Below are 25,631 nucleotides of genomic sequence, written 5' to 3'. Positions count from 1 at the left end.
ATAGTTTACCTCTAGCAAGGCAGCCTGCCTATCTGCCTGCCACAATATTCTTGTATTCAAAGGAGGTCGTTAGGTACAGCAGTGTGGGAAAGCAGCTTTGATAAATTCCCAATTGGATTGTCATGCTCACAGCATCTCTCCCCTGCAGGCTGCTCACAGGTACCCCAGAGGTCTAACCTGGGACGTGTCTTTGCCAATGACTTGGAGGAGGCAAGCAAGCACCCTCCTGTCAGGTTTGCAGCTGGCATGACTTGGAAGGAGCTGCTCAAGGACAGGCTGGAGTTCAGATGGGCCTAGAAAGGTTGGAGCAATGGGGTGTGAAATTCAGCAAGGACAAATGCAAAGCTCTGTACCTGGGGATGAATAAAACCCTGCTACAACCAGGCTGAGCACAGCTCTGCAGAAAGGCACCCTGGCAGGCAGCAGTGGGTCTTGCTGAGAGCTTCTCCTTATTTTAACATCAGGCAAAGCGTTGTGCAAAGTGCTGATGGTCTGTCTATCTGTCAAAAGCATCACTGATGAAAGGCACTAGATAAATACAGCACACTGTATTCATCCATTCTGCTCCTGCTGCTGCCAGTACATTCCTGTAATCAACTGGCAGCGCTCAGCAGTGCAATGAGCTGTCACAAGATGCATACTGCCACGTCCTGTAATTGTTATTTGGCATACCAGAAAAGTGTTACAAAAGTATTTATATAGTCTCCAATTTCTAGTGACAACACTTGGTAAAATTGCAATCACTACTTTACAGGACTCTGTATAGCCATATAATTTCTAATATAACAAGCAACAAAGCAGTTTTTGAGTATATTATTGCTAAGCAGGATATAATTGACAGGTGTAGCTGCTGCCACAAATCAGTTAAAAGCAGCACAAAAGAAAAGAACTCCTGTGTATTTCTTGTGGCTATAAAAGCAACTTTGTTATTATCAGAAGGGCAAACCAGCACAAGACAAGAGCAATTAGTCTTGGAGTGTACTACAGCCAGGTATGGGAAGCAAACAGGCTGAGAAGCAAGCGGGCTATCACACACAAAGGCACCACCAGCAGGGAAATAACAAGGAGAAGAATTATGTCAATGCCTTCAGGAAGGCATGTAGTAGCTGCCACGTCTGGCATTAACTGCAGTCTGCAGTGCCTCACTGCTAGATGTGCTACCCTAACATGCAGGGTGCCTCTCAGCTGCCCTACTTGCATCTTTTCACAGTTGCAGGTGAGGCTCCATGCTGAGAAAACGATGACAAGAGGACAAAAGCAAGACAAATGTAAGTGTAAACTCTATGGATGGGCTAAACTCTGTTGCTGGCAGTAAACCCAAAGTTCTGGTTCACCTGAACACACGCTGAGGAGCAAGAAAAGTCTGGGAGCCTTGGAGGTGTACATGTGTATATACTGCTGCACAGGCAAGCTGCAAATACAGCAAAGATCTACCACACATCAGTGACTCCCTCCCCTCACACAAACATGTAAAATGGGATCATAATATACAGGACCTCCTTCAGAAGCTGTTTGTTTAATAACCCACAACTCTGCCAAGTGTTGCTGAGACACTCAGCCTAGAAGGTACAGCAAAACAAAGTACAGCAAAACAAAGGGAAATGACAAACTTTGAGAGAGCTACTAGAATTATTAAACCACGGAGGTTCCTTTACAGAAGAAAGAACTCTTAAAACTGCTTTGACTCCGGCCTGGTTTATAGGTTACACATTGGTTGGTGTACCTTTGTTCCTGGATTAAACAATTCTCTTTTCAGACAATTGTCTTTAGTGGACATCTAAATCCTCAGCCTCACTCTGTCCCCCAGTTTCATCACACAACTACCACACCAGATCTCAAAATGAGGAAAAAGCATTTGTCAGGATAATGAATTCCTACAAGGGATCCTTTGATGCCCAAATCCCGATTCCATTAACCACACTGAAATGTAATTTTTCAATAGTTCTCAGATGAACTATCTGCAAAACAAAGCATTCATTATGCTGGTAATGAATGATAAAAATTGTTAAAAATATAAAAAAGTACATGTAGCTGAAAAAATTGTTTAAAAATTAGATACCTTTAACTGAGTTTGTATACAGACAAATTCTACTTCTAGGGAAGTGACCATGCAGTCAGATCATTCAGCTTACTTTTATTTATCATTCATGCAGCATTGTGGGGAAAAATATTATGTATGGCGTTTATGGCAATTTTTTTTCTCTCATTGCAATTACTGGGATAATACCAATATTATCCCAGCATCAATATTATCCTAAATTAACCAGGCTAATAGTTATAGGGCTATTCTGAGGAGGAATTGAATCATTTGAGGAAGAGTTATTAACAGACAGATGTATTTTTCAGCATTTGTTGCTTTTGCTTAGTATTCTACACCTTAATCAGGCAGTAGTTGTCAGGTCACTTTCATTTTATGGCTTAGTACAGATCAGTTACTTTGCAATTTAAGAAATTATCTCTGCCTCCAGCTAGAAGAAAAGCGTGGCAGGATTTGGAAATGTTTCTTTCTCCAAAGCATACCCTTTTCTATAAATTCAAATCCTAGAATCATAATTGGTAACATGTTCACATATGTCAAAAGTGTTAAAAAAGTACACAGAAAAATGTTGCAAAGCAAAAAGTCAGCTTCATAAAGAAGTAACTGAATTTCTTTTTAGGTGATAAAATACCACAGAGGTCAGAGACTTGGGCATCAACACATCTTTGTAAACCTGTGTTATAGATCAATTCAGGCTAGCTGTGCTAGACTTAAGGGCTGCATAGAGCTGTCTGCAAGAAGTAGTCACTAAATTTTCAACAAAAAACAACCAATGTCATGGCCTACACTGAAGTCTTTATTTATGACTGATTCAGATAAAGCTTTCCAGTGCTTTTGTGGGGTATTTTGTTCATTTGTCTGGTTGGTTGGGTTGGTTTTTTTTTTCCCTAGGACAGTAAGGAATAATTCACAAAAGCAGATTTAGGGTTAGGGAACAGGGCACATTAAGCCAAGGGGTTTGACTGTTGTCAGGGTGAGCCGTGGCAGAAACCTGTAATATTGCATGCAGGCTGAACCATGTCAAAGATCAATGGACATGCATCAGGCAGTATCTAATTACTGCATTTGGTGCAACCCCCTCTCAGAAATCCTGCAGCCAGTTCCACTGAACTGTATAAAGCCTTAAGGAATTCTTAGCTTCAAGTGAATCATGGTTTAGCAAAATGTTGGGAAAAGAATGGCTGAGAAAGAAAGATTTGCTTTCCCACCATGCCTCCCTTTTTGGAGGCAGAGGTCTCACCTAGCAAACAAGACACACTTGTTATAAGATGGAGAGCATAATGTGAACTTCTGATTGTACAGAAGAAGACAAAAGATGCACACTTTCCCACACAACATGTGCAATCTCAACTCTCATGCTTCCACATTTTAGAAGTCGATTAAATTTGAAACCACCTAACACCAGGCTTTCATATGGCAAATCCTTTGACTTCTTCTCTGTTCACCCCACTCCCACAACCTTCCTGCAAAATGCCAGTGCTTATGAGGTGGAGACACTCTCTCCTAATCCAGAAAAACTGTGCAGTAATTTTAATAAAATCAATCTCTGCCAATGGACTCTAATTTGGTCCTAAAGGAATCATAAAACATAATAATGTCAACACTGGCTCAGTGATGAAATTAAGAACACGAGCACCTCCTAGAAATAGCTCAGGACCTCCAAATTTATTTGGCATTTACCAAGAAAAGCCACTCCTAATTACTGATAATTTATGTTGCATTTACAAAAGCGATCTAAAGATTTAAAACACGTAGAAATTATGCTTTGCTGCCACAGTGTTTTGGCATTTGAAATGCTGACAGTCTTGATTTAAATGTGATCTGCAGTGTTGGGTCAAGTGTGAACAAAAGATGCATCTAGGAACTACTTTAGAACTTGAGTGCCTCGGCTCTTGATACTGCGTTTTGGCAGAAGGTGAAAAGCTGAGCTCCCAAAGGTATTAAGAGTAGCCATTTTTCTGAAAAAGCAGATTTAACACCCATTCTTTTTCTTCTAGTTTCTCTGAATTAATTTAAAAACTGCAAAAATTTGATTCAAACTGAACACTGAGGCAGAGCACAAATGCCATCAAGTGAGGTTATACAGCAGAGATCTACTTTGGAACTCTGTAAAGAAAGGGAACACTTATTTCTCTAAGGGTCCTCCTTAGTGGATGGGCTGATAAAATTTTGCATGCTTTGCTACTCAAAACAGAGCTCTGGATTCCATGAGGCACTCACTAGGAAGAATGGGCCAGCCTTCACTCCAGCTGAGCAGGGGAAGCTGCAAGAGCTCTGAACACAAACTGGCTTCATATCCAAAAGCTGAAATGCAGTAACTGCCAAATGTTTCATGGAAATGAAATGTGCTGTAGGCTGCTTGAAGCCTCCTATCTTTTGTAGAAGATATCATGAGGACCATACCTACAACAACACACTGTAATATCTGATGCTAGCTGGAAATCTGAAATGAAAAACTATTAACTACTTTTTATATCTGTGCAAACCCACTGACTTCATTTTCTTTCCCTTTTTCTGGCTTGTCTAAAGCTGACAAGCATTACTAGCAGAATCTGGATTTTTTTTTTTCAATGCTTATACTCATTTCCATTCTGGCCTTGAAGGTTCCCCAAGGTACAATTTGAACTGTTAAAAAAAAAAAAAAAAGGAAAAAAGGAGCATCAGCTTTTTTTCTTTATTGCTTATTCATGTTTTCCACTTTGCAGTAATTCAGCATGATAAACAAACCTCCTCTCTCTTATGTGCTGGTTTAAGTTCCAATTTTGGCAGTTTTGTAAACTGAAGTTTTATACTCACACCATAGTTAGGATAACTTCATTCCCTAATGGATACTAAACACATCTAATTACTCTATTTTTGAGCAGGAAGTGCTGTTGAAAGATGTCTGTTCTTTTATTCCAGGAGCTTTCCAGCTGCAACATTTTCTACTGAATAAAACATTTTCAGTGACTCTGCCCATAAATAATACAGCACAAAGACTAATGTAATCCCAACTGTACATAATAACCTCAAAATTCCACTGAGGCTTTTCTAGTGACATCATAATAAACTGCAAGCAAAAGATGAAGATGTATTAAATTATAGTTTGGGTATATTTTATTCTTTTTTGCACATCATAAGAAAACACAGACATTTGTCACAGTAATTTGGACATTTTTCTTGACTACTTCAAAACTAGAAGGGACATGATTTCAAAGCAGAATGCAGAAGCATATTTCATTCTTCTAAGGATAACCTGAATCAGTGACTATATCCTTGTAATTTATTTTGCATATATAAATTCCCATGCTGTTTCTTCATACTCCTTAGTCAAATTTAAATTGTTTAAAACTTAAAAATATAAATAAATCAACTTCCCTCAAAATATCAACATCAATGCTGACAAACATTGGCACGGAATATCATTTTACTCCCATCCAAATTTTGAAGGGATTATAATTGAGACTATGGAGTCAAATGGTTGGGCTGTGTCAAAATAACAAAATCTGTTATTCTGAACACACACCAAAAATGGTAATTTGATTTAAATTTCTCATTTTCTCGTTACTTTAGTCTATTTTATATATCTCTGTCTTAGAGTATGGATCCCTCTAATAGATGAAAGTGGTGAGGCTGTTACATCAGAAAGGAAGGATAACAGCCATAGAAAATGCCCAATTTGGAACGTAAGGACTTGCAAAGCCTGGGCAATTTGGCCCACGGAACACCGACTTCTCCCTCTACCTCCATCAGCCAAGGGTCAGGACATAACCATGCACTCAAAGTTAAGTACTGCTGCTGCTCTTGGGTCCAGCTTGGGCTTAGGGTGCAAATCAAAGTTGTCTGCTCTTGCAGATGTTTGCCAGCCTATGTGAAAGCCTGGATTGGTTTTAGCCCACAGAAAATCCTCACCTAGAGGAGAAATACCTTTGTGTGAGCACAGTGACTGCTGGCACGCAGCGATGCTTGATCCTGACCTGCGAACTCACAGGAGGCAAAGGCTCCCCCTGCTCAGTCTGTGACAGTGGCTCACTGTCTCAAGGGGAATTTCAGAGAGATTTTGAAAGCAGCTGAAGTAGAGGCAGAAGGACCTTAGGTGATGCTACACACAAGTCAGGGACTTGGATCAATGACTGGACTGGGAAAACTGGATTTTCCCTAAGGTCAGCATTGAGCCTGACTTAAGGGTCAAGTTCTTACCTTTCTGAAACAAGAAACACAGTGAAATGTGCCTCTCTTCTTTAAAGTCACTCTGAGATTTTTGCAAAGAAGGATATATAGGAAAGGGTAATTTTGTCACTCTCACATACTCCCACAGACTCGTCGGTTGGCTCAAGATTAACCTGCTACAAAAAAACGGCCAGCTGTCCCTCACAGTGCTTGCCTAGCTAATCCTTCCCCGTATTTTTTAGTCTGCTTTGGCTCAGGAGTGAGCATTTGAAGGTGAAGGTTATCACTGGAGCAATGGGAGCAGCGTGCAGCTAGGTGAAGGAGAGGATACTGGAGTACAAAAGGACAGAGAGAGAGGATAGGAGACCTAGAAAGGCTCCTGTGGTATGGAAAGATGACATGATCTTCAGAAAAAGACTGGAAGGTGCAACAGAAAGAGCTCACCATAAAAGGGACAGGAGAAGACCAGGACATTCATTTTTGGGAGGCATGAAGCAAAGGAATGAATACACGGGGAAAGGAGAACGACATGATGTGCTTATGTAGTAAGAGAGCTCCTGGGAGCAGAAGGAGCAAAGAGGAACTCCTAAACCAGTGAGTTTATTACTGCTTGTTGCTGTTAACACATCTCTGCCTTGGCAAGAATGGGTGAAATCAGCTCTGAGCTCTCCCCATACCTTGAAGAAGCACTGGGGTCTTCCTGACCAGTGTCAGAATGCAGGCATTGTGGAATACATCTGAATGGAAAGCAGCAGCAGCAATTTATACTTTCCTATTTCAAACACTGACACTGTGTGGTCATCTCAAACTCAATTGCCTCTTTCAAAATATGTATGTGTGTGCAAACATACATATGTATGTCTGCCACAGGGAAAAGCATCTGCTAGAGGCCAACAATTCCAATCCTAAAAACAAAGTGTCTCCAGGGAGACCGACAGTCTCTCATAGTATATTGTTACTTTTCTAACTTTCCAACTGCTTCTCAGGAGGATAAGCATTTATTCCTGTCCTCACATTTAAGTAGAACATTTATACCCCTCTATATGTATATTTATGTTCGCCCTCCTTTCCCTTGAATCGTTCTTTATCAACTTACTGGATGGAGTTCTCAATGCGTGTGATGGTGAGGAAAGCTGCTAGGTTGGCCGTGTAGGAGGAGATGACAATCAAAGCAAAAAGCCACCAGGCTCCCATCATCAGTCGGGTTGCCAGGGTTGTGTATGGAACCTCTCCTCCTGTGGGGAAGAAGGAAAAGCAAGAATTTTCATTTGGCAGAGGAATGCTCATGCATCTCTCAGGATAACTAGACCCCAAGGTTAACAGCTTAAAGCAGTTCATTAAAGTCTGGTGCTTCAGTGAGCTGAGCAAGATTTGGAGCTGCACTTTCTATGCAAGGAAAAGCACTGAAGGAAGCCCACACTGTCAGTTGTCATTCCTCTGTTTAATCTCTTTTGCTATTGTGCCTTTAATTGCAGTTCATCTGCCAATCCTGTCCAGTAATGGAAATAGACTTCTACATCTCAGAACAAAAGCAGCTAAAGGAAAATCTTACAATGTTCTTTCCTTAGAGATCTTATCTACAAACCTTAATTAAGTTTTTCTTTCATTCTGGGGAACGTAAAGTCAAAAAATCCCATCAAACCACAATTACTTTTCACAGTTCTGTAGGCAGGCAGATGCTCATGATAACCATATGTATTTGTACAACTTGCTGCAAGTGAACTTGGACACGCAGGGAAAAAAAAAAATCACGCGTATAGAAGAAGAAAGCAAACATTGTTTTGTATTCCTCTAGTTGCTTTCCTTTAAAATCCAACTGCCATGTAAACAGAACATGAGCAGCAATTAAACCTCCCAGGATGTGCTGCAAGCTATCGATTGTGTGACAAGAGCCTAGTAATGCAAGCCATGAAAAGCAACAGTTTTTATTCAAATAGTTGCCCCAAAACACACTGGTTTGGAGTATTTGCAAGAGCTCTTTCTCTTTAAATATATATATATAAATCTCATGTTTTTAGATGAAGGAAAATGTTGCCTTTTTTTTTTTTTTTAATCCTCCCCCTTTGTCTGCAGTATGTTTTGTCACAGCTACAAGTAACTAAGGGGGGATAGGTGAACACAGCAAACACCCACAGTCAACTGCTCAAGATGTTCACCCTTTTCCTCTCCCTCTACACTCAGCAGTTTGAGAAGCTGATATTGTTTTTGAGGTAGGTTTCTCCTAGGCAAAATCTTATAATGGTACAATGCCTGGGATTTGCAAAAGCAATTTGTTACCAATTCAACCATCTGTAGATAGTTTGTTTTGTACTTATGTAAAAACTCCTTAATGCTTCCACAGCAAGTCGGTTTAAGGGAATACAAATTATAATTATTCCCATTCCAAGAACAAATAATTTTCACTTATGTTCCGAAACTGGGTGTTTAATCAGTGTTGTCCATTAAGGACGCTCTTACTGCTTTATTCAGAAATTTTCTTACCTATACAAAACACTGGGGACTCTGCATTGCCATACAAATTTGAAACTTTTTAGCTGCCTTGGTGATGTGGAATTGTACCATATATGAAATAATAATTGACTCCATTCGTATATACTTTTGGTATATAAGCACTCAAATCCTTTGATTTCTGAGAATTCCAGAACTGACAGACAAAATCTCTCAGACCTAAACATCTGGAAACAAGCTTTCTTTTATTTCCAAGATGCCATGTAATCATCTGAAATAATAATCTACTGATCAGATTGGGACATATTATTTCAGTCTAAGGCTTATCGAAGATGAACACTGACTTCAGCATCTGAAGATTTGGGTTTGTGTGCTGCATGAATTTTAAATTACTTTTAATAGAGTATTTCTACTTGACAACAGTTTTTGCAATTTATTTTAAATACTTAATTTAAAAATTATTTTTTAATAAAATGAAAAGAGCAATTATATTAATTTATCAGAAAGGGCTATTTGTCCTTTTAACTTTCAGGTGCCAATCCCTGCAGATAATCCTCACACTGAATTGAAATGGTGAGTGGGATTGAGAAGAGACTAGTGATATTTTGGATATCCTTGCATATTCATTTTTCAGCTTAATGAGTAAAACTCTGAAATTCTTACATTTTTGAATTGAAATTACATGTCAGAAGAGAGAGGACCACAAAGTCACACACCTGCCTTCTGGTGAAAGCGAGGATGCTGTGCATCAAGTGAACACAAAAGCCACTACAGATCTCTCAGTCACAGCATTCCCTACTGTCCACACAGCTTTCCCATACTTTGACAAGGTTGTCCCCACTATTCACTGTTACTTTTCCCTTTTTCCTCCCATGTTTAAAACCCATGACTGCTGGTTAGCCCAAGTGCTTTTATTTCATCCAGCTGTTTGTGAAGCTTTGTTCCTAATTCACAGTTGTTCCTTGTATACCAGCAGTCAATAAATGAAGCATGAGGACGAAGCTTGTATTGAAGTACATGTACAATAAATACATATCAAAATAATCCCTCACTCCTCTAACAAGTCTTGCACTGAGGCTTCTTAAACACCATTTCTAAAGCAGGGCTGACACCACAGCAGCCTAAGAGTATGATTTTTTTAAAGCAGTACAGGCAGAGTACTCCACCTTTCCCAGTAAAAGAAGAAAAGAACCAAAAACCAGAGGAGATCTTTTACTGCCATGGTACCATTTCTTTGGCATCTATTAGGAGACTAAATGTGACACGGTCTTGTTCCATTGTACTCTTTGCTAGAACACTTCCTGCACCATGGCAATTCCCCTTAAGAAAACTCTTCATTCTCCCTAATGAAGAGGTTTCTGGGGATAAAACTTTTTGAAGTTTTCTTTGAGTCCCAATCTACATTTTCTCAGGGCAGAGGAGTGCCAAGTCACTCAGGGGAGCAACAATCACTGCTTTTCCATTAACATTACTACGACAGAGAGCAACAGACCTAAAAGATACTAAACTCCACTTTAAATTAGTGTGCAGGAGGGACAGGCATGCCAACCTCCCTGAGCTCTGCTTTCCAAGACCTAGGATGAGTTTCAGGTGCACTGACACCTTCATGGATCACGCCATGTTCTAGTTACAAGAGGTTTCACATAAGACATGCAGCACAAAGCAGGAGGGAGCCAAAACCATGGAACAATTCTCTGCCTGTTGCTGTCTTTCATATCATACCAGCAAAGCTTAGTAACCCCTAATGGCAAAGGGGGCCAACCTGTGCAATGCAGACACACATTGATGAGCAGAGAAGAATCTGTTCCATGACACCTCACTCCTATAGCAAAATTCATCAGTGGAGGTCAGCACAGTGGTTGTGGTTACAGAAAAAACACTGCTGCTGCTCTTGGGGCATGATGAGCAGTGCTTGAAAGTACTGAGCCCCACTCAGGGAACAAATGGAAATCATAGAAGACAGGAATCCAGGAGTTGCTTTGTCACAATAAAAGACAGAGCTCAAAGGACTACAGAGGCTATATTATCATTTATTGCATCCTTTCCAATATACCTGTAGAAGGGTATAAGGCAGCACAAAATTCCACTACCTGTACATCACCTACGTTGTGGCTACAGCTCCCAGTATAATTCATCTGACATGTAATGGGTGCTAAAACCACTTAGAAAAACGTAATCTGCCTTTAAAATTGTCATGTGCAGGAAGGGACAGATATTTTCCAGAGTAAACTGAACTAAAAAAATCAATCTTATTGGGAGTTTTCTGAAAAAGTTGAATTGCTGTAGAAGTCACAGTGAAAGAAATTACTTTTAGTCCTCCCACTCTCATCTAATGCAGCTCTCCTTCATCAATCCTAGACCATTTCAATGCTGGCCTACTTCAGATGACAGGCTTAGACTGCAACTTATCTTATAAATTTCTGTTTATTCCCATTTCTTTCCAAGTGCTTCAAGCTAAATAGAAGGCAGGAAAAATAACGCATTGTCTTGATAATGCAAAAAATATAATGCATAATTATGACAGACCTAAATACCAGGATAAAAACCATCTTAGAAGACAAAATGTGAAACTATAGAATTACCATACATATTTTTACTTTAAAAAAATTATTTTCCCTCATTATTATTCAGTGCAAAGGTTTCTTCACGTCAAAAATTACAAGAGAGGAGTACAGGCAAGAAGGAGGGATGAAAACACAGGACAAATGGCCAAAATAGGGAAATTCAGGATCATAGCCTGCTAAGATCTTGATATTTTATAATTCTGGATTTAATCTGAAGAATTCAAAATGCATAGGCTCTTTTTCCAGACATCCTGTTCTCAGGGATTTGTCAATTGTGTGCCTGAAGAAAAACTGCAGTGAGCTGAGCTACTCTGTAAGGAGTTTTCCAGCTAATTTAAAGAACCATGAAAAATATGTTAATTGTGACTGCTTTGTTGAGGAACTGTAATGCCATCAAAATTAAAAGCAAGAGTCTCAGCTGTGCTTGGAAAAGGAAGGTGAAGAAATAATAGTGTGGGTTATCTAGGGACAGATTTTGATTCTGCTTTTTCCTACAAAAATTCTGTCCACATTCAGTGAATTATTGGCCTTTGGTAAAAAGCACAAAGGACTTGGGAGCTGGCTGCAATTTAGCCTTTAGCCTGTTAGAACAGTCACATCAATTATGCTGTGCATCTGCAATTTCCATAAATAAAGAGCTGCAGATGCCTGTTGCAAACAGTTTAGATCAATGCATGTCTTCTGTTTTCTTTGTGAAGGGGACATTATTAGAGAGTGCATGTAAGGGAAGTAGTTTGTATTAACAAAGAGGAAAAGGTATTTTATATTTCCACTTTTTTATTGCCACTAGAAACAAAACCTGAAGTTTGACTGAGCACTGTGATCTTTGTAAAACTCTGCAAAGCAGAACTCTTCAAAGGCAGAACCTTTCAGAGCATTATCTACTGCTATTGTTCTGTTAAAAACTTTCCTGATAATATAAAATCTCACCTACTTTCAACTGGAAATGTTCAATTCAGTATAGGACAAAAAAAAATTTTACAGTCAATGAAGCCCATACCTATTTCTACCAGCTGTGAAGTAAATGCAGCCTGGAAGTTGTCGGGAAATTTCTCATAATGAATTTTTCTTCCCTTATTTTCATTTTTTTTTTTTTTCATCTATCCTTTTCCATTCTTCCTTGAACTTTGCTTGTATTCAACCCTAACATTTAAGCTGGCATGCCATAACCTGAGCTTGTAATATTCCATTTTGTGCTGAAGTTAACACCCACTGACCACAGCAGGCACGACGAATTATTCCACAGGAGAATACAACTCCTTGAATTGGTAATGCCTCCCAAATAAACTTGAAAATCGGTGGCTGAACTTGCTATCCTGGCACATATTGGCAGATTGGAGGGGTTTGAGAATGGAGAAGGAACTGATCATGAGGCAGGGCTGGTAGCCAGACCTTGCAAGGTGTGGAGAAGTTTGAGAGCCAGCTACAGATTTACTCACCACACCGCCTGATCCACCTGTAGCATTTGGTTTGTATTAAAATGAAGAGATTTAAAACCAAAAAAATTATATGTAAAAAGAGACATTCAGATATTTTGCTTCATGCTGCAAACATTTCTTCAGGTCTTTACTCGCTAATGAGAGAGCACTGCATCTATGTATTATTACTATACTGTGAAAATACTCAAAATATATTAGGAACTGTTCTTTGAGTTCATTGGAAGTAGTAGAATTGGAAGGGACCTAATCTTCTTTTTATTTACCAAAGCAATTATAACAGTTACCATCAGATCCCAAAGATAAAGTTTTCTCTTTTTTATAATAAAGCTATTTATAAGCTACTGTTTTGCTATAATAAAATAGTAAAAGTCATGTGTAGACTTTTTAAATGGTTATATCTTTTGAAATTGTTAAGTGTCTGTTTATATTTGTTAAGTCTTTCATCTTGTTACAGCCAGGTATTAAAATGGAAGGAAATTGAAGGTTCAGTATGGACTTAGGTTTACACTAAATTATTTTGGCCATCTTTCTAAAAACCTACCCTATGTTCTAAGACTCATGTCAGCAAACAGAAATCTTGGAAGCTACACAGTAAACTCCCATAAATTCTTGGATGAAATTTGCTTGAATTTGCTGATTTGAAACTGTATTATAGTAGTAGCTACCATTTAGCTTCCACTACACAGAAAGAATTTAATTGGCTTTTTTCCACAAACACAGAAGAGAAGAGAAATATTTATTGCCTTTCTGGCATAACAATTTTGAATAGTATTATCTTCACCTAATGCACCAATATCATTAAGGTTTCTATATCTCCTAATGAAGTTTTCAGTGCCCTGCTTCGTGTTCTCAGCTCTGCCTCACCTCTGTGTACCTTTCTCCCCATATCATTTTTCTCCGAAGTTTGCAGCATTTAACACTTTGTGTTCCTTTTCCTTTCAATACACTCTACCTGTGCATTCCAGACACTTCAGCATGGGCAGCTGGAGGCTTGAAACACACACCATTCAGCCTGACTGCCCCTTTTACAGCTCACATTTTCCCTTATGCATCACAGAGATGCTCTACAGGAGCCAACCATGCTCCACTCCAGTGTGATTTGGTGGCCTGCAGCAGACACTGTCTCCCATCTCATTTTGTGCTGCAGCCATTAGCACACAGTCACAGAAAAAAAACCAGGATCAGTTCTTTCCAAGTTCTCAACCTCTGAAATATCTAATCCCCTGTGACTTAGTGACACCTTCTTCCCCTTTCACCCACCTCGTCCATCTGACTTTCAGTATTTCCAATTGTTCCTGCAAGATTTCAGAAACAACACGAAGATCAACTCTGTATTTCTGAGTCTAACTGTTCTTGTTTATTATTCAGATTTCTCCTGCTGGTCTATAGGCAATTAAAGAATGTGTTCACTTTGTCCTTTGGTGCTCTGATTAATTTTTTTGCCCCTTAATGTCTTATTTCTGAACTAAACAATCACTGACTTGCCATTTGTTGTTGTTAGTGTAATGATCCCCTGACTAATCTCATTACATTTTCTCCCTGGAAGATTGTTTTCTTTCAGCTGGGTGGGAAGCACTGCCCTCACTGCACTCCCAGAAGGGAAGCAATGATGCACAAAAGAAAGCTCCCCTCATTTATTTCTCCCCTTTATGTGACAGGGAGAAAATACGAAACCATCATTCCTCTCCTTCAGGCTTATTTCAAATCACTCCTAGGTATCTGAAATCTGTGAAGGAGTTTGAGAAGCTGCATCTTATACATGCTAAAGATCCTGACCAGCAGCTCTGGAAGCCAGCTACCCTGAGGGTGTATGCACAGCCTTGTGGAGACAGATGTAGGCTGCCCCCAGCCTCCTACCAAGGAGGGCAGGCACGAGCCAGCTCCAGTCTGAGAGAGAGACTACCCTGCACCCTCTGTTACTGCTGGCCAGCAATCACCTCCAAGCTGTATCTCATATCTTGAAAACTCCCTCTGGACACTCTCCATTTGCCACTGCTGTGTATCTGTTTGGATGTGCCTTTGGAACTTGACTCACACACTAAGGCTCATTGCTCAGCTCTGTTTTCTCATTAATAGGGAAAGACTATCAATGCTGAGATTTCAAATGCTGGGGCTGATCAAGGACCAGTGGCAGTGCCACAAAAACCCTCATCAAGTCACAGCCTGGTCAGAGGGCCTTGACATACAACCTGATGGACAAATAGAAATATCCAAAAGGTTGGTGAAATGCCTGCTCACAAACTATTTTGCTTAAAATACAGGTTCTTCAGTCACATTTCTTGAAAATACCCTTTCTGAAGCTAGAAATTCCTCTAGCATCCAGAAAAGGGTCAGTGCTACCCAGAGCAAAGCATTTCAGCCTAATACAGCACTGCTCTGTTACTGGATCAGTAACCTACTGTGTTTGTAAGTTTAACTCTCTGCTGTGTCTATTACCAAATTATTTTTCTATCGGTCCTTAAATACCAGCCTGCCTAACTTGCTGTGTCTACTGTAACAGCTCCATTCTAGTGATAGAGGACTAATCATTTGGCCACTGGTCCCTCTTGGAAAATTCTGCCAAGATACAGCAGGAACTGTCAGACATCCTTGAGTAAAATTTTGTTTGAAAATTCATCTATTTGCAGCAGCCTGTCAGATGCACCACTTCACTACACCACTACCCTTTTCTCCCTGGGTCTAATTTATACACAACAGTAGTTAGAGGCACCATGAAGATGAAAAATAATTTGTGACAATAGCACCCCTAAGGGAAACCAAGGAGGGCATCCAGAGACAACATATCTTCAGGTAAGTGGGAGCTGTAACTATAAAGGTCAGCTTTAACTCTGTCTTAACCCCCAGGTACTGATCACACTCCTTTCATAATGCTCACCATTTCCACTAAGCTGTGACTAGACAGTGCAGGATTCAGCCTCAGAATAATCTAGATAGAACAGTGCTCTGCTGCTACTTTTAAAAGCTGCTGTGTCTTTAAAGTTGCAAAACTTTTCTATAAACCAAACTCTATTCCTCCTAAAAAAAAAAAAATCATCAGGTTTGCAGAGAAGAAAGCAGAGAATGAAAACTGAGAAAATTTGTTTTACGGGAGAAGCAATAGCAAGTCAAGCCCAAAATTGAATGGACTTTCTAAAAGGCTATTTTAAACAGAAATTCAAGCTTCTATCAAAAAGGAGAGCAGTACAATGACAAAAATTTTTACTTATTTTTTCTATTCAGAAATTTTCAGATAAACCCCAAACATTTAAATATATACTGAAAGTATAAAAAGGGTCTAATAACTACATTCGAGTAGAATAGTAGCTAATGTGATAATAAAAAGTCTAAACTCTTTTCAGCTGAGCTGAGATTCCAATTTTCTGCATCACTAGCAATGATAATGTTACACAAACAGTGTTCAATCATTAAATTAATTCCCATTAAATCAATGTCCTTAAAGGCCAAACAGTCCTTTAATAATTACCTGATTAAAGTGATGTTAGCATAACATATTAGTTATAGGATATTTATAATTCCCTTCACAACAATAAATCCTTTCTTTCCACCCATCTTGCTGAAATGGTGGCAATAATGCAGAAGTTGGGATGGGAAACGTGTTGCATCACCATTTAGCAAATGGCTGGGCTCCAGCTTCTCTTGGTGTCTGTGATGCTTTAATTACACACATTGATCAGATTTTCATTCCTATTATGTCGCATTTACAGGATCAATCTTCAAGACCTACAGGAATCAATTCCTGGCTTTTAGGCCTAGACCCACAAGCTTAATGACTTATTTCAGATATTAACAGCTTTGCACTGCTCACTTTCCGTCTTTCTGTGGAATTAGCAAAATGTATTTTCAACTGCAAATCAAAGTTCACAAGAGATAAAAGAAAATGTTACAAACATTCGTTTGCATTATTATAGTGCCAATACATTGCATTGACTTGTGCAACATTATCAGAGAGAGAGGGCATGAGTAGCCTTTACAGTGCTTCTCCAAGTTCTGGAAAATATATCACAAAGTGTATTTTGTTCTTCCTTCTGCTGCCATTACAAAAGAGAAGCAAAGACTGCAGCCAAAATGAAAATGGAGGCATCCAGCAGTATTTGCTGAAGTTACTGGGAACCCTTAGATTAATTATTACTAGTCTTATACTATGAGTCTTGATATTTGAAAGTCTGTCTTTTGATACGTGCAACTGTGACCACATTGGAACTGAGGCTCGCTGTCCACCTCTCATGAATGATTTGGCCAAAGTATACTGTATTAATGCTGCTGAAACACATTGGTTTATTAGAAGACTTAGCAGGGTTTCAAATTTAATTTTGGGGTTACCCAACATAGGAGCATTCAATTACAGAATCAGAAATAACTGTACAACAAGCCTAGCAATTTTACTAACTGCTCTTTGCAAAAAAAAAAAAAAGAAAAGAAAAAACTCTGATCAGATAATTCTTTGTTGCCACTTCCAAAACATAGCACAATAATCCTACAGAATATAATTATTAATATACACACAGAGAGAAGAACACAGATTAGAGCTCAATGGGCATTTTCAAGGAACACAGGGAGTCTCTGGGGATGCTCTTCAGGAGTGCTGTGATGAGATTTGTTCTTTTAAGATGGCTCTTGATTGCATGCCTGTGTAAAGGTGCTATTTGCAGCCACTGGGAAGGCATCAACGTGATATATGCTTGCTATTATTTTAGAGGATGTTGGCACTGGGTCTTAACAAATAACCTTGCACACTGGCAACGTTTAGATCAGATTTCAAGAGATGCTGAGACCAAATCTCTCAATTACTAATGGCTGGATTCAAATGCTGTGAAGCCTCAAGCAATCAGCCACAATTATAATCTCTGGGGCATATTCATAAGTGGCTGAGGAGAGGATGTATGTGCTACTGTCACACACAGTTTGCTTGGTGGGGTCTTTCTGCACACTACTGACAGGGCTGCTGTAGCACCTTCAGGGACAGCAGAAGGAACTGTGCACAATGGACTGAAAACAGACCATCTGTATGTAAAATTAACATTAGGCTAAACAATGCCATTAATGAGGAATTAAAGCCTGGCTTTAGCCAAGAGCCTGTCAGAGAGGGTTTATGAATATGAGGGAGAGAGTCCCCTTTGGCTGAAACTGAGCAACTGTGAACCAAGCAAAGCACAAAACAAGTCAGTGTGACCATAAGGACAAACACTTAGTCCAGTAAAGCCCTCACCTCTTTTGACAAGTAGTTTTCCCCATAATCTTTTTACCTCTACATGATTCTGTGACTCAAGATTTTAGGGGGTGAAGGGAATTTAAAAAAGGATTACACACGACAAACTACGGCTTTGCTTGAATTTTTAAAGAATTATGATCTGTTTTATAAATCTGTTCTTTCAAGTTTTCCAAGCATCCATCAGTACAGAGTGACCCCTGACTACTTCAGAGAAAAGTGAATCACAGGCATCTCAGATACCTTAGTTCAGTTTTCCTGTCAGTAATGCTAGTTATCCTTTAATTTTCAGAATGCTTCTCAGCAATGAACTCCTAACCTTATAGAATTCAATCATCACCAGTGTAGGAGCTCTAATTATGTTCCTAAATAACACATTTTAAAATTTAGACTAAAATTCCACTCCAGGTACATCCTGCAATGTTGCTATCAAAGTGATCTCAAACTCAAATGACCTAATGTAGTATTATGACAGTGAACAGAGGACAGAATGAAACCCTGATCCTTTTAAGTTTCACAGAGAAAAATGCTATAATGTCATTTATTGATGAAAATCACTAATACGAATGCTTATTTTTGAAAGTGGAATAACCTGGTTTTCATGGCAAATCATCTATCACCCTGCTTAAGATCACAACTCAGGTTTTTCAGAAGTGAAAAGCGACTTCAAAGGTGACTTTACAGGAAAGTGAGGATTTTCCTCTTTGGAGATATAGAAATAAAAGAAGCCATTGTAAGAATGAGGTACATTCTTATGGCTAAAAATGTTCTATTAGCAAGTATATCAGGGCATGAACAGCGAGCCCCCCACTCAACAGATTGATTATCACTGCTCCTTCACAGCCTGTTTGCAGATGGCTTTCTTTCCCCTTCATCCCTACTTTTACTCTCTCCTAGTGTGGGGGAAGACGAGGCTTCAGCCAAAACCACACGTGTTCCTTCAACTCCCTTTTGCTCAGTAAGTGAGGTATCACACATTTTTAACCCAGCCCCAGCTCACTAACTTCAAAAATGCTGAAGGGGTGAAGTCCTACTTTAAGCTAAGATCTCTCCCTCCACTACTGACAGTGGAAGGATAAAAATTAGCAGCAGGACATTCCTACAACAGAATGCTGCTATAATGAAGGTAATCCCCTTAATTTGCATGCTGGGAAGCTGACTAGATTAAAACAAATACAAACAAATTCTCCCCACAGCCCTCATTCTACCATATATGCTGAGGCTCGTCCTTCATCTCAACAACCAGGGAAAGGAACAGGTTAGTTAAAAAAAAATCATTTCATAGCATTTTTTATTTCCTTTCTCTAATAATTTTGGTCTACTCCTTTTATAAACATTTTAGTATTACAAGAGGTCTAAGGAAAAAACCCTCAGCTGCTGAAGAAGGGAGACTTTCTGCCAGCAGCTTGAAAACCTCTGCTACTCCTGTCTTTACAGCTTTCAGGCAATTTTCCTGGCACCTACCCACCAGTTGATGTTGTGAAGTGGCTCTGCATGGGTGGATGCAGCTATGGCACAGCTGTTGCAGAGGAGGGACTCCTCACAGGGCAGAAAAGCAACAGAAAACTACCGTGGGCTCCCTCTAAAACCCATGTTTGTCTGGAGCCTTGGCCTCAGCTGAAAAAGGCTGATCAGTTTGAGGATGAAACTGCTGGCATCTCAAGCAGCAGGGGAGTACTTTTAATAAAGCTAAAACTCATTTCTCACTTTCTCCCTACCTGTAAGAGCTGAAGTTGTCAATTTAACCGTAAACTCCCGTGCAGGAAGATCAAATAGCAGGACAAGTAAGACTTGCCTCTTCAGCTTCTAAACATCCTTGAAGATAAAAATGGGGTTTATGCTGTTCCTACATGTAAGAAACACTCAGTTCCTGACTAAATGCTTGTTTCCTCAGTTAAATGTATATTATACACAGCCAAAATTGGTTACCCAGTCTAAATCTAACTTATTCATTCTTTACCCAGTTACAGCATGTAGTCATATTAGAAATTACAACAACTAAAGAAACTGTTCTGAGTAAAATATTCACCTTAGGCTGTTTTTGAAAGAACACAGAATGATGGACAGATGCCATGACATCCAATTCTACTTTCCTTTTGCCTCACTTGGTCTTGATCAGGGTTTACGCTACAGCCAGATAGACATGACCTTCTCACAGTCAATCAGAGCTAGTCCTAGGCAATTAAGTCAGTTTTTGGGCTTTCACACTGCCATTCATTCTCCATCTCCTCACAGATGGAATATCAGACACAAAATCTCTAAACAGACTGGCTCATGTACCCAGTGCTATTACTCAAGCAACCACGTGCAGAGAAGATGTAGAAATGCATTATTTAAGATGCCTCTGAGAACTGCCTGAATCATAACTTCAGATTAGGGAAAATCCAAGCATATCCCCTGGTAGTTTCACACTAGGGATATCACATTGCTGCAAACAAATGCCCACACCACTGAACGTTTTACTTGGAGCGTGGTTACTCCACGGAGCTACAGTTTCAAAAAGAGACAATCAAATAAACCTCTGAAAGGACATAAAGCTACATCCAAGGCTTACAAAAACGTACTTCACACACGAGAACAACTCTCAGTACATGCTGTCAGTTCCAGTAACCACTTGTGGTTTCCAAATACCTTTGAGACACAGGACACAATTGCCAAAATGTACTCATTTTTGGATGCTGTCAAGAGGGCTGGCCAAACCACTGAGACATGCAAAAGGAGCTTGGGTAGCACAGGGCTGCAGTCCCCATTTCAGAGAGGTGACTTGATGAAGGTAATTACACTTCCTGATGCACTAGCCCAGATTTAATCCAAATGACATCAGAATTTGGGGGGGGGGGGGGTTATACTTTAAGGTGGAACTATCCTGCCACAAATAAATCTGCTGGTGTATGTAGTTTGTTTCCTAACACGTTTGGTGTCTGACTTTTCATTTTCCCAGCTCAGTGCTGTGCCTTCTAGGCTCAGCAAGTCTGTTCCCCTTGCCACATGAATATGTCAAGACTGGCATTAGCTTGAAGAGCAATTAAATTTGTTAATTCATGAGACTGGCATTTAAGTTTTGCCTTCTATCAGAAAGTATAAAACATGTTTTTATGGAGGAAGATGGGTAACATATCCATTTTAAAACTAAGGGCTGATAGCTAAGATATTAAATAATGTTCTGTGGTCAGCCAGCAGAACAAGTGCAGAAACCAAATTAGGAACTAGGTCCCAGTCCTAAAGTCTTTATACTGGATCTTTTTTGTATTTCTAAACATACCCCCCCAATAAATTAGGTTTCACCACTAAATATCACATGTGAAGATATAATTAATTTCTAGCAGAATTTTTCCAGAATGATTCTAGAGTCTGCCCCCTGAATATTAAATGTTTGATTATTGTACAGTTAATTAAGAGAAAATGTCACTCAGAAAGGATGTTGCTACAGCATAATGGTTTCCTGCTGATAGGGATATGCCAAGAGTGAGATAAGCAAGACGGAGTAATTTATTAAGCAACAGCAGACTCCAGGCAGTGCATTTCAGGAGGATTATATCACACCTTGGGTGGTAATACAAGGCAGAAGACTGAGAATTCTGAGCAGCTTTAACCATCTGAGAAGTATTATAATGACTTTGAAGTGCTGAAGCTTGGAGGCTGGTTTATTGCCCCTATGAAATGTAATTTACACAAGGCAAACAGTAAGATTTGCTCATTTGCCAGGTATTATCAGGATAATTGGCCATTACTGACACCACTGATGACCAATCAAAACCTCCAGTTGTGACCAGCATTTTAAACAAATATAAGGGGATAAAAAAATGGCCCACCAGTGGAGCTTTAACATCATCCATTTCATAACTTTTCTAGGTTAAGCAAGTGTATTAGGATCTCTGAAGAAAATTGTATTTTTGCTGCTAATACTTCAAGCACTCATTATCCTGTGGTCAAATTCTATTTATAAAACTACAATGAATGTTTGTTTTGCTGCAATCACTAAGTAGTGATTAAATCTTGAATGATTCAGCCATTTAAAAGATATTTTCTATTATAGCCAAAAAAACCAAACAAACCCAAACAAAACAGAGCTTTGCATCTTTACCTGCATAATCTGAAATCCTGCCAGGCCAATCCAGAAATACCTTCTCTTACAGAAAAATTCAAAGCAAAATGAGCAGAGTGCAATAAGATAGACATGTTATGGTCTCTTTCACATCAAATACAAAACACTGTATTTTTCCCTAACTTCATTATTTTTCAACATTCCATTGAAATCTATTATAATAAGTTAGCTCATCACTGAATTCTCAAGCAAAATTTGAGAGGCTGCCTTCAAAACAAAATCCCCAAAAACATTCTTCTGCAAGTCCTTGGATAAAAAATTACACAGCATTTTACCTGTCTCAAAAACTGATCTATTATACAAAAAAGGTTGGCAGCAACTCAAGATCTTGAACTCCTGTTTCTTAAATCATTGATTTTCTCCAGTTCTGGTGAGAGCAGAGCGCTCCCTAGAGCGTTTTGTAACAAGAGCCCCTAACAGGAAGCTAATAGAAAACCTTCAGGAGATTAAACGAGGTTCTCAGCAAGTATAAAAGTCATCAGACTGTTGCAGCAACTTGATTCAGCTGATGTCAATGAAGATTTTAGTAAAGTATTTTAGAACCCCCAAATTTCTTCTCTGGGAGTTCATATGGTAAGTTCCCTATACTGGCAAATTCTAATAAGGGCAAAATTTGAGGGAGCAGCAACAATACCATGGCTAAAGAGAAGCCATGGTATGTTTGTATAGAGTAGCACAGAGGCTGAACAAAGTCCACAAAATATATCATTATTCATAGATCACTCAGACTCTCTGAAGTAGAAAGGGACCTTGTCCCTTGTCCCAAAGCAGGGCTGCCAAGAGCCAGATTTCTGTCCAGTTGTCAAGGGTGATATTCAAAATAAGCAAAATGAGGAGCTTCAGCCACTTATTTTTCTGGGATGAGCAAAAGGAAAAGAACAAATTCAGAAGCTGTGACACTAAATTTCAACACAACTACAATCCTCCAGTCTGAATCTATGAATTTGCTTCATCTTTAGATGAATAAACAACTCAGAGACATCAGATATTACCTTAACTACTCATGCCTGAATTTTGATTTCAGAGTCAGAAGCATTTGCATTGAAACCCACAGCAGCATGGCTGAGATCACCTGAAAATCTCTTAAGTGGTCACAGTTTATTGCAAATTCAGTGGGTATATTGAGTAGGAAACCAAACCATTTCAGTGCACTGCCTGCTCCTTTTTTTTTTTCATTTTTATAATGAAGGGCTTGACCACAGAATAAAAAACTTCCTTTGCATTTTATACACTTTTATATTGATTGAGTCATATTGCAGCTTTATCCTCATATATCTTAAAAAAAAAAAGTTAACTATTTTGGCTGATCTCAATAATGAATGAACATCAAATAAAAAGGGAAACTTAAAATATATCTCCATATTACTAGCCTCAAAATGGTGCCTAGAGCAATCACTGAGATATGGAGGTAAGAAAGTGAAAGCCAAGTTCAAGACCTAAATTTAAGTGATACAAGCAGCAGCCACATTAAGTTTCAGTCTACCTTTAAGGAAGCAACTAAAAAGACTTAAATTTTGTAACTGAGTATGACAGTAATTATAGACCTGCCTTAAAAACCATTGGATTGATCTGTGTTGACTTTTGCCTATTGCCAATGACACAGAATTTTTCTTTGGTGTTTCAAAAATTGAAGAAGGCTAAAACTTGTTAATAGCATTTGGAAAAGGGACACAGTGAACTAAAGCTACTTGCTAAAGTCTGCCAAGTTTTTAACTATTTCAGAAGGAATGAGCTCTTTGTTTCAATCACAAAAGGTTATGAGTTTCCTTAAAGAATGAGTTGTATTTTTGCAGCAGAGGGCTCTTTTCAGAGCCATGGCAGGTCTGAAGCCAGTCTGCAAGCTTGCAAATTTTTCCTCTGTCCAGAGAAAACAAAGAAGATGATGCCAAAAATCCCTTGTTAGCCCCCAAAAAAGAATCCAGAACTATCAAAGCACAAGCAATCTTTGGTGCAAGCTGCTTTGTTTCTGTCAGCACAGGGCATAAAAGCATCTTTGGCTCTGTGTTTTGATAGCAGAAATGAGTACCTTGTCATGCTTTAAATCGCTGCTGAAAGATTTCTTAAGTGAACGTGACAGTATTTGAAATACCCCATGCTGCTACACTTAAGATTTGCCAATCAGAATTAATAGCAACAGATTTGCTATTCCAAAACAAATAAAAGCTGCAGTTTTTCTGCTGAATGAAGAGCTGATGAAAGAAGACAGAGGCAACACCACCACAATAGCCAGTTACCCTGTCAATGAAAATAATTTTCATATGTCTGTATTCACAAGGATTAGTAAAAAATAACGCTTCAGCTAATATAGTTTTTGTTATATTCAAATTGAATGTGAAATACAGGCTGGCTTTTTACTCTTTTGCACTGAATTTCTGAGTTCTTCTGAGTCTTTATGTTTGTATCAGTCAGTAAGTGTATTTTGGTATAAATAAGTATAAGTAATAATAAGTAAATGTATTTTGGTATCAATTCTTTCCAATGTGTTTCATTTTTCCTTCTAGATAATTCAGGAGAGTTCTGCTTGTTGTTTGAAGGAGAGCAAAACTATAGATACGTGTCTGTTGCTTTCCCTCACTCAGTAGGAGCCAAGTGAATATTTTACTTTATTCTAGTGAATTCTATAGAGTTGTGTTGAAAATCCACATGGTAGAGTGATGAGGTGTCTCTCTCCAAGTAACTCCTCGCACCTTCCCAGTTTTGTGAATTTCTTTTTCTGACATTACACAGCAGTTTTGGTGTCCCCAGATGCTTTGTACCACCAACAGGTTTTACTGAGTTGAACCTCATGTGCAACACCTCTTATCATAGGGAGTGGATGCAGATCTGCTCAAATAAATTCCTTTTCTTTTCCTCCCTTTTTTTTTGGTTTTTTTTTTTTTTCCCCCCATTGAATTCTGGTATTGCTGCAACCTGGTCCCCCTTCTTTACATCTAACTTCTTCCTCAATTTCATGCTGAATTTAAAGTTTCTCTCTAAGCCCTGCTTAAGGACTTATTTTCATTGATTAGTCAAAAAAATTCTTTTCTTTTTAAGCTAACTGAGCATCTATCCAAATGCTCCCTTGCAGACTACTACTCTGGACCTATAAGTTAGGAAATTTCATGAAATACAGACTTCCTTGGATAAACATGAGGCAAAACAATTCAGGGGACAATTGTTCAGACTGAGTTGAGTTAAACTAATTGTGCCTCCTCAGAACCTTAGCTGGGCAGTCTCCTAGAAAGCTTTCAGGGGCTCCTGTTAGGAGTCCAGCAGGGATGCTCAGGCTGATAAACCCGTGTGGAATGGCTCACATTCATGCAGTAAAGAAACTAATTCTCAAGTTCTAACCTAACAGGAAGACTGATGCAATGAGTCTCATTCTGTAACAGACCAACTGCTCTCTCACAGCTGGATTTGCTAAACACACTGGGGATATTTTGGACAGAAAGAGAGATTTTTTTTTTTTGATAGTGACATTGTTTCAGCTTTTTTTTTCCATTCTAGGAGTTTCATGGATACCTTTAGCTTTTATGGATATCATCTGATTGTTTTGAAAAAAAACAAAAATATTGTAATGTTGAATCACGTTGCGGTTTTAACACAAATACGACACCTTTACCTACAGTGTTCCATCCACATTCAGGTTAAAACACAAAGAACTGTCTGCAAGTTTGGGGCTGTAGTGGCCATGGCTCTTTGT

The 25,631-nt window shown here is 39.0% G+C and overlaps 1 protein-coding gene across 1 annotated transcript in view; it reads right to left on the bottom strand.

The window, feature by feature from the left end:
• Positions 1-25,631, bottom strand: part of GRID2 (glutamate ionotropic receptor delta type subunit 2) — a 681,202-nt gene that overhangs the window by 96,564 nt on the left and 559,007 nt on the right. The window contains exon 12 of the mRNA XM_059844122.1: positions 7,284-7,422. Within this exon, the coding sequence (XP_059700105.1) occupies positions 7,284-7,422 (139 nt within the window). The remainder of the gene's footprint in view (positions 1-7,283; positions 7,423-25,631) is intronic.

Source organism: Haemorhous mexicanus, chromosome 4 (genome assembly GCF_027477595.1).
Source record: "Haemorhous mexicanus isolate bHaeMex1 chromosome 4, bHaeMex1.pri, whole genome shotgun sequence".
Lineage (NCBI taxonomy): Eukaryota > Metazoa > Chordata > Aves > Passeriformes > Fringillidae > Haemorhous > Haemorhous mexicanus.
Note: the sequence above shows the minus strand (reverse complement) of the source record. Positions and strands in the feature narration are given on the sequence as shown.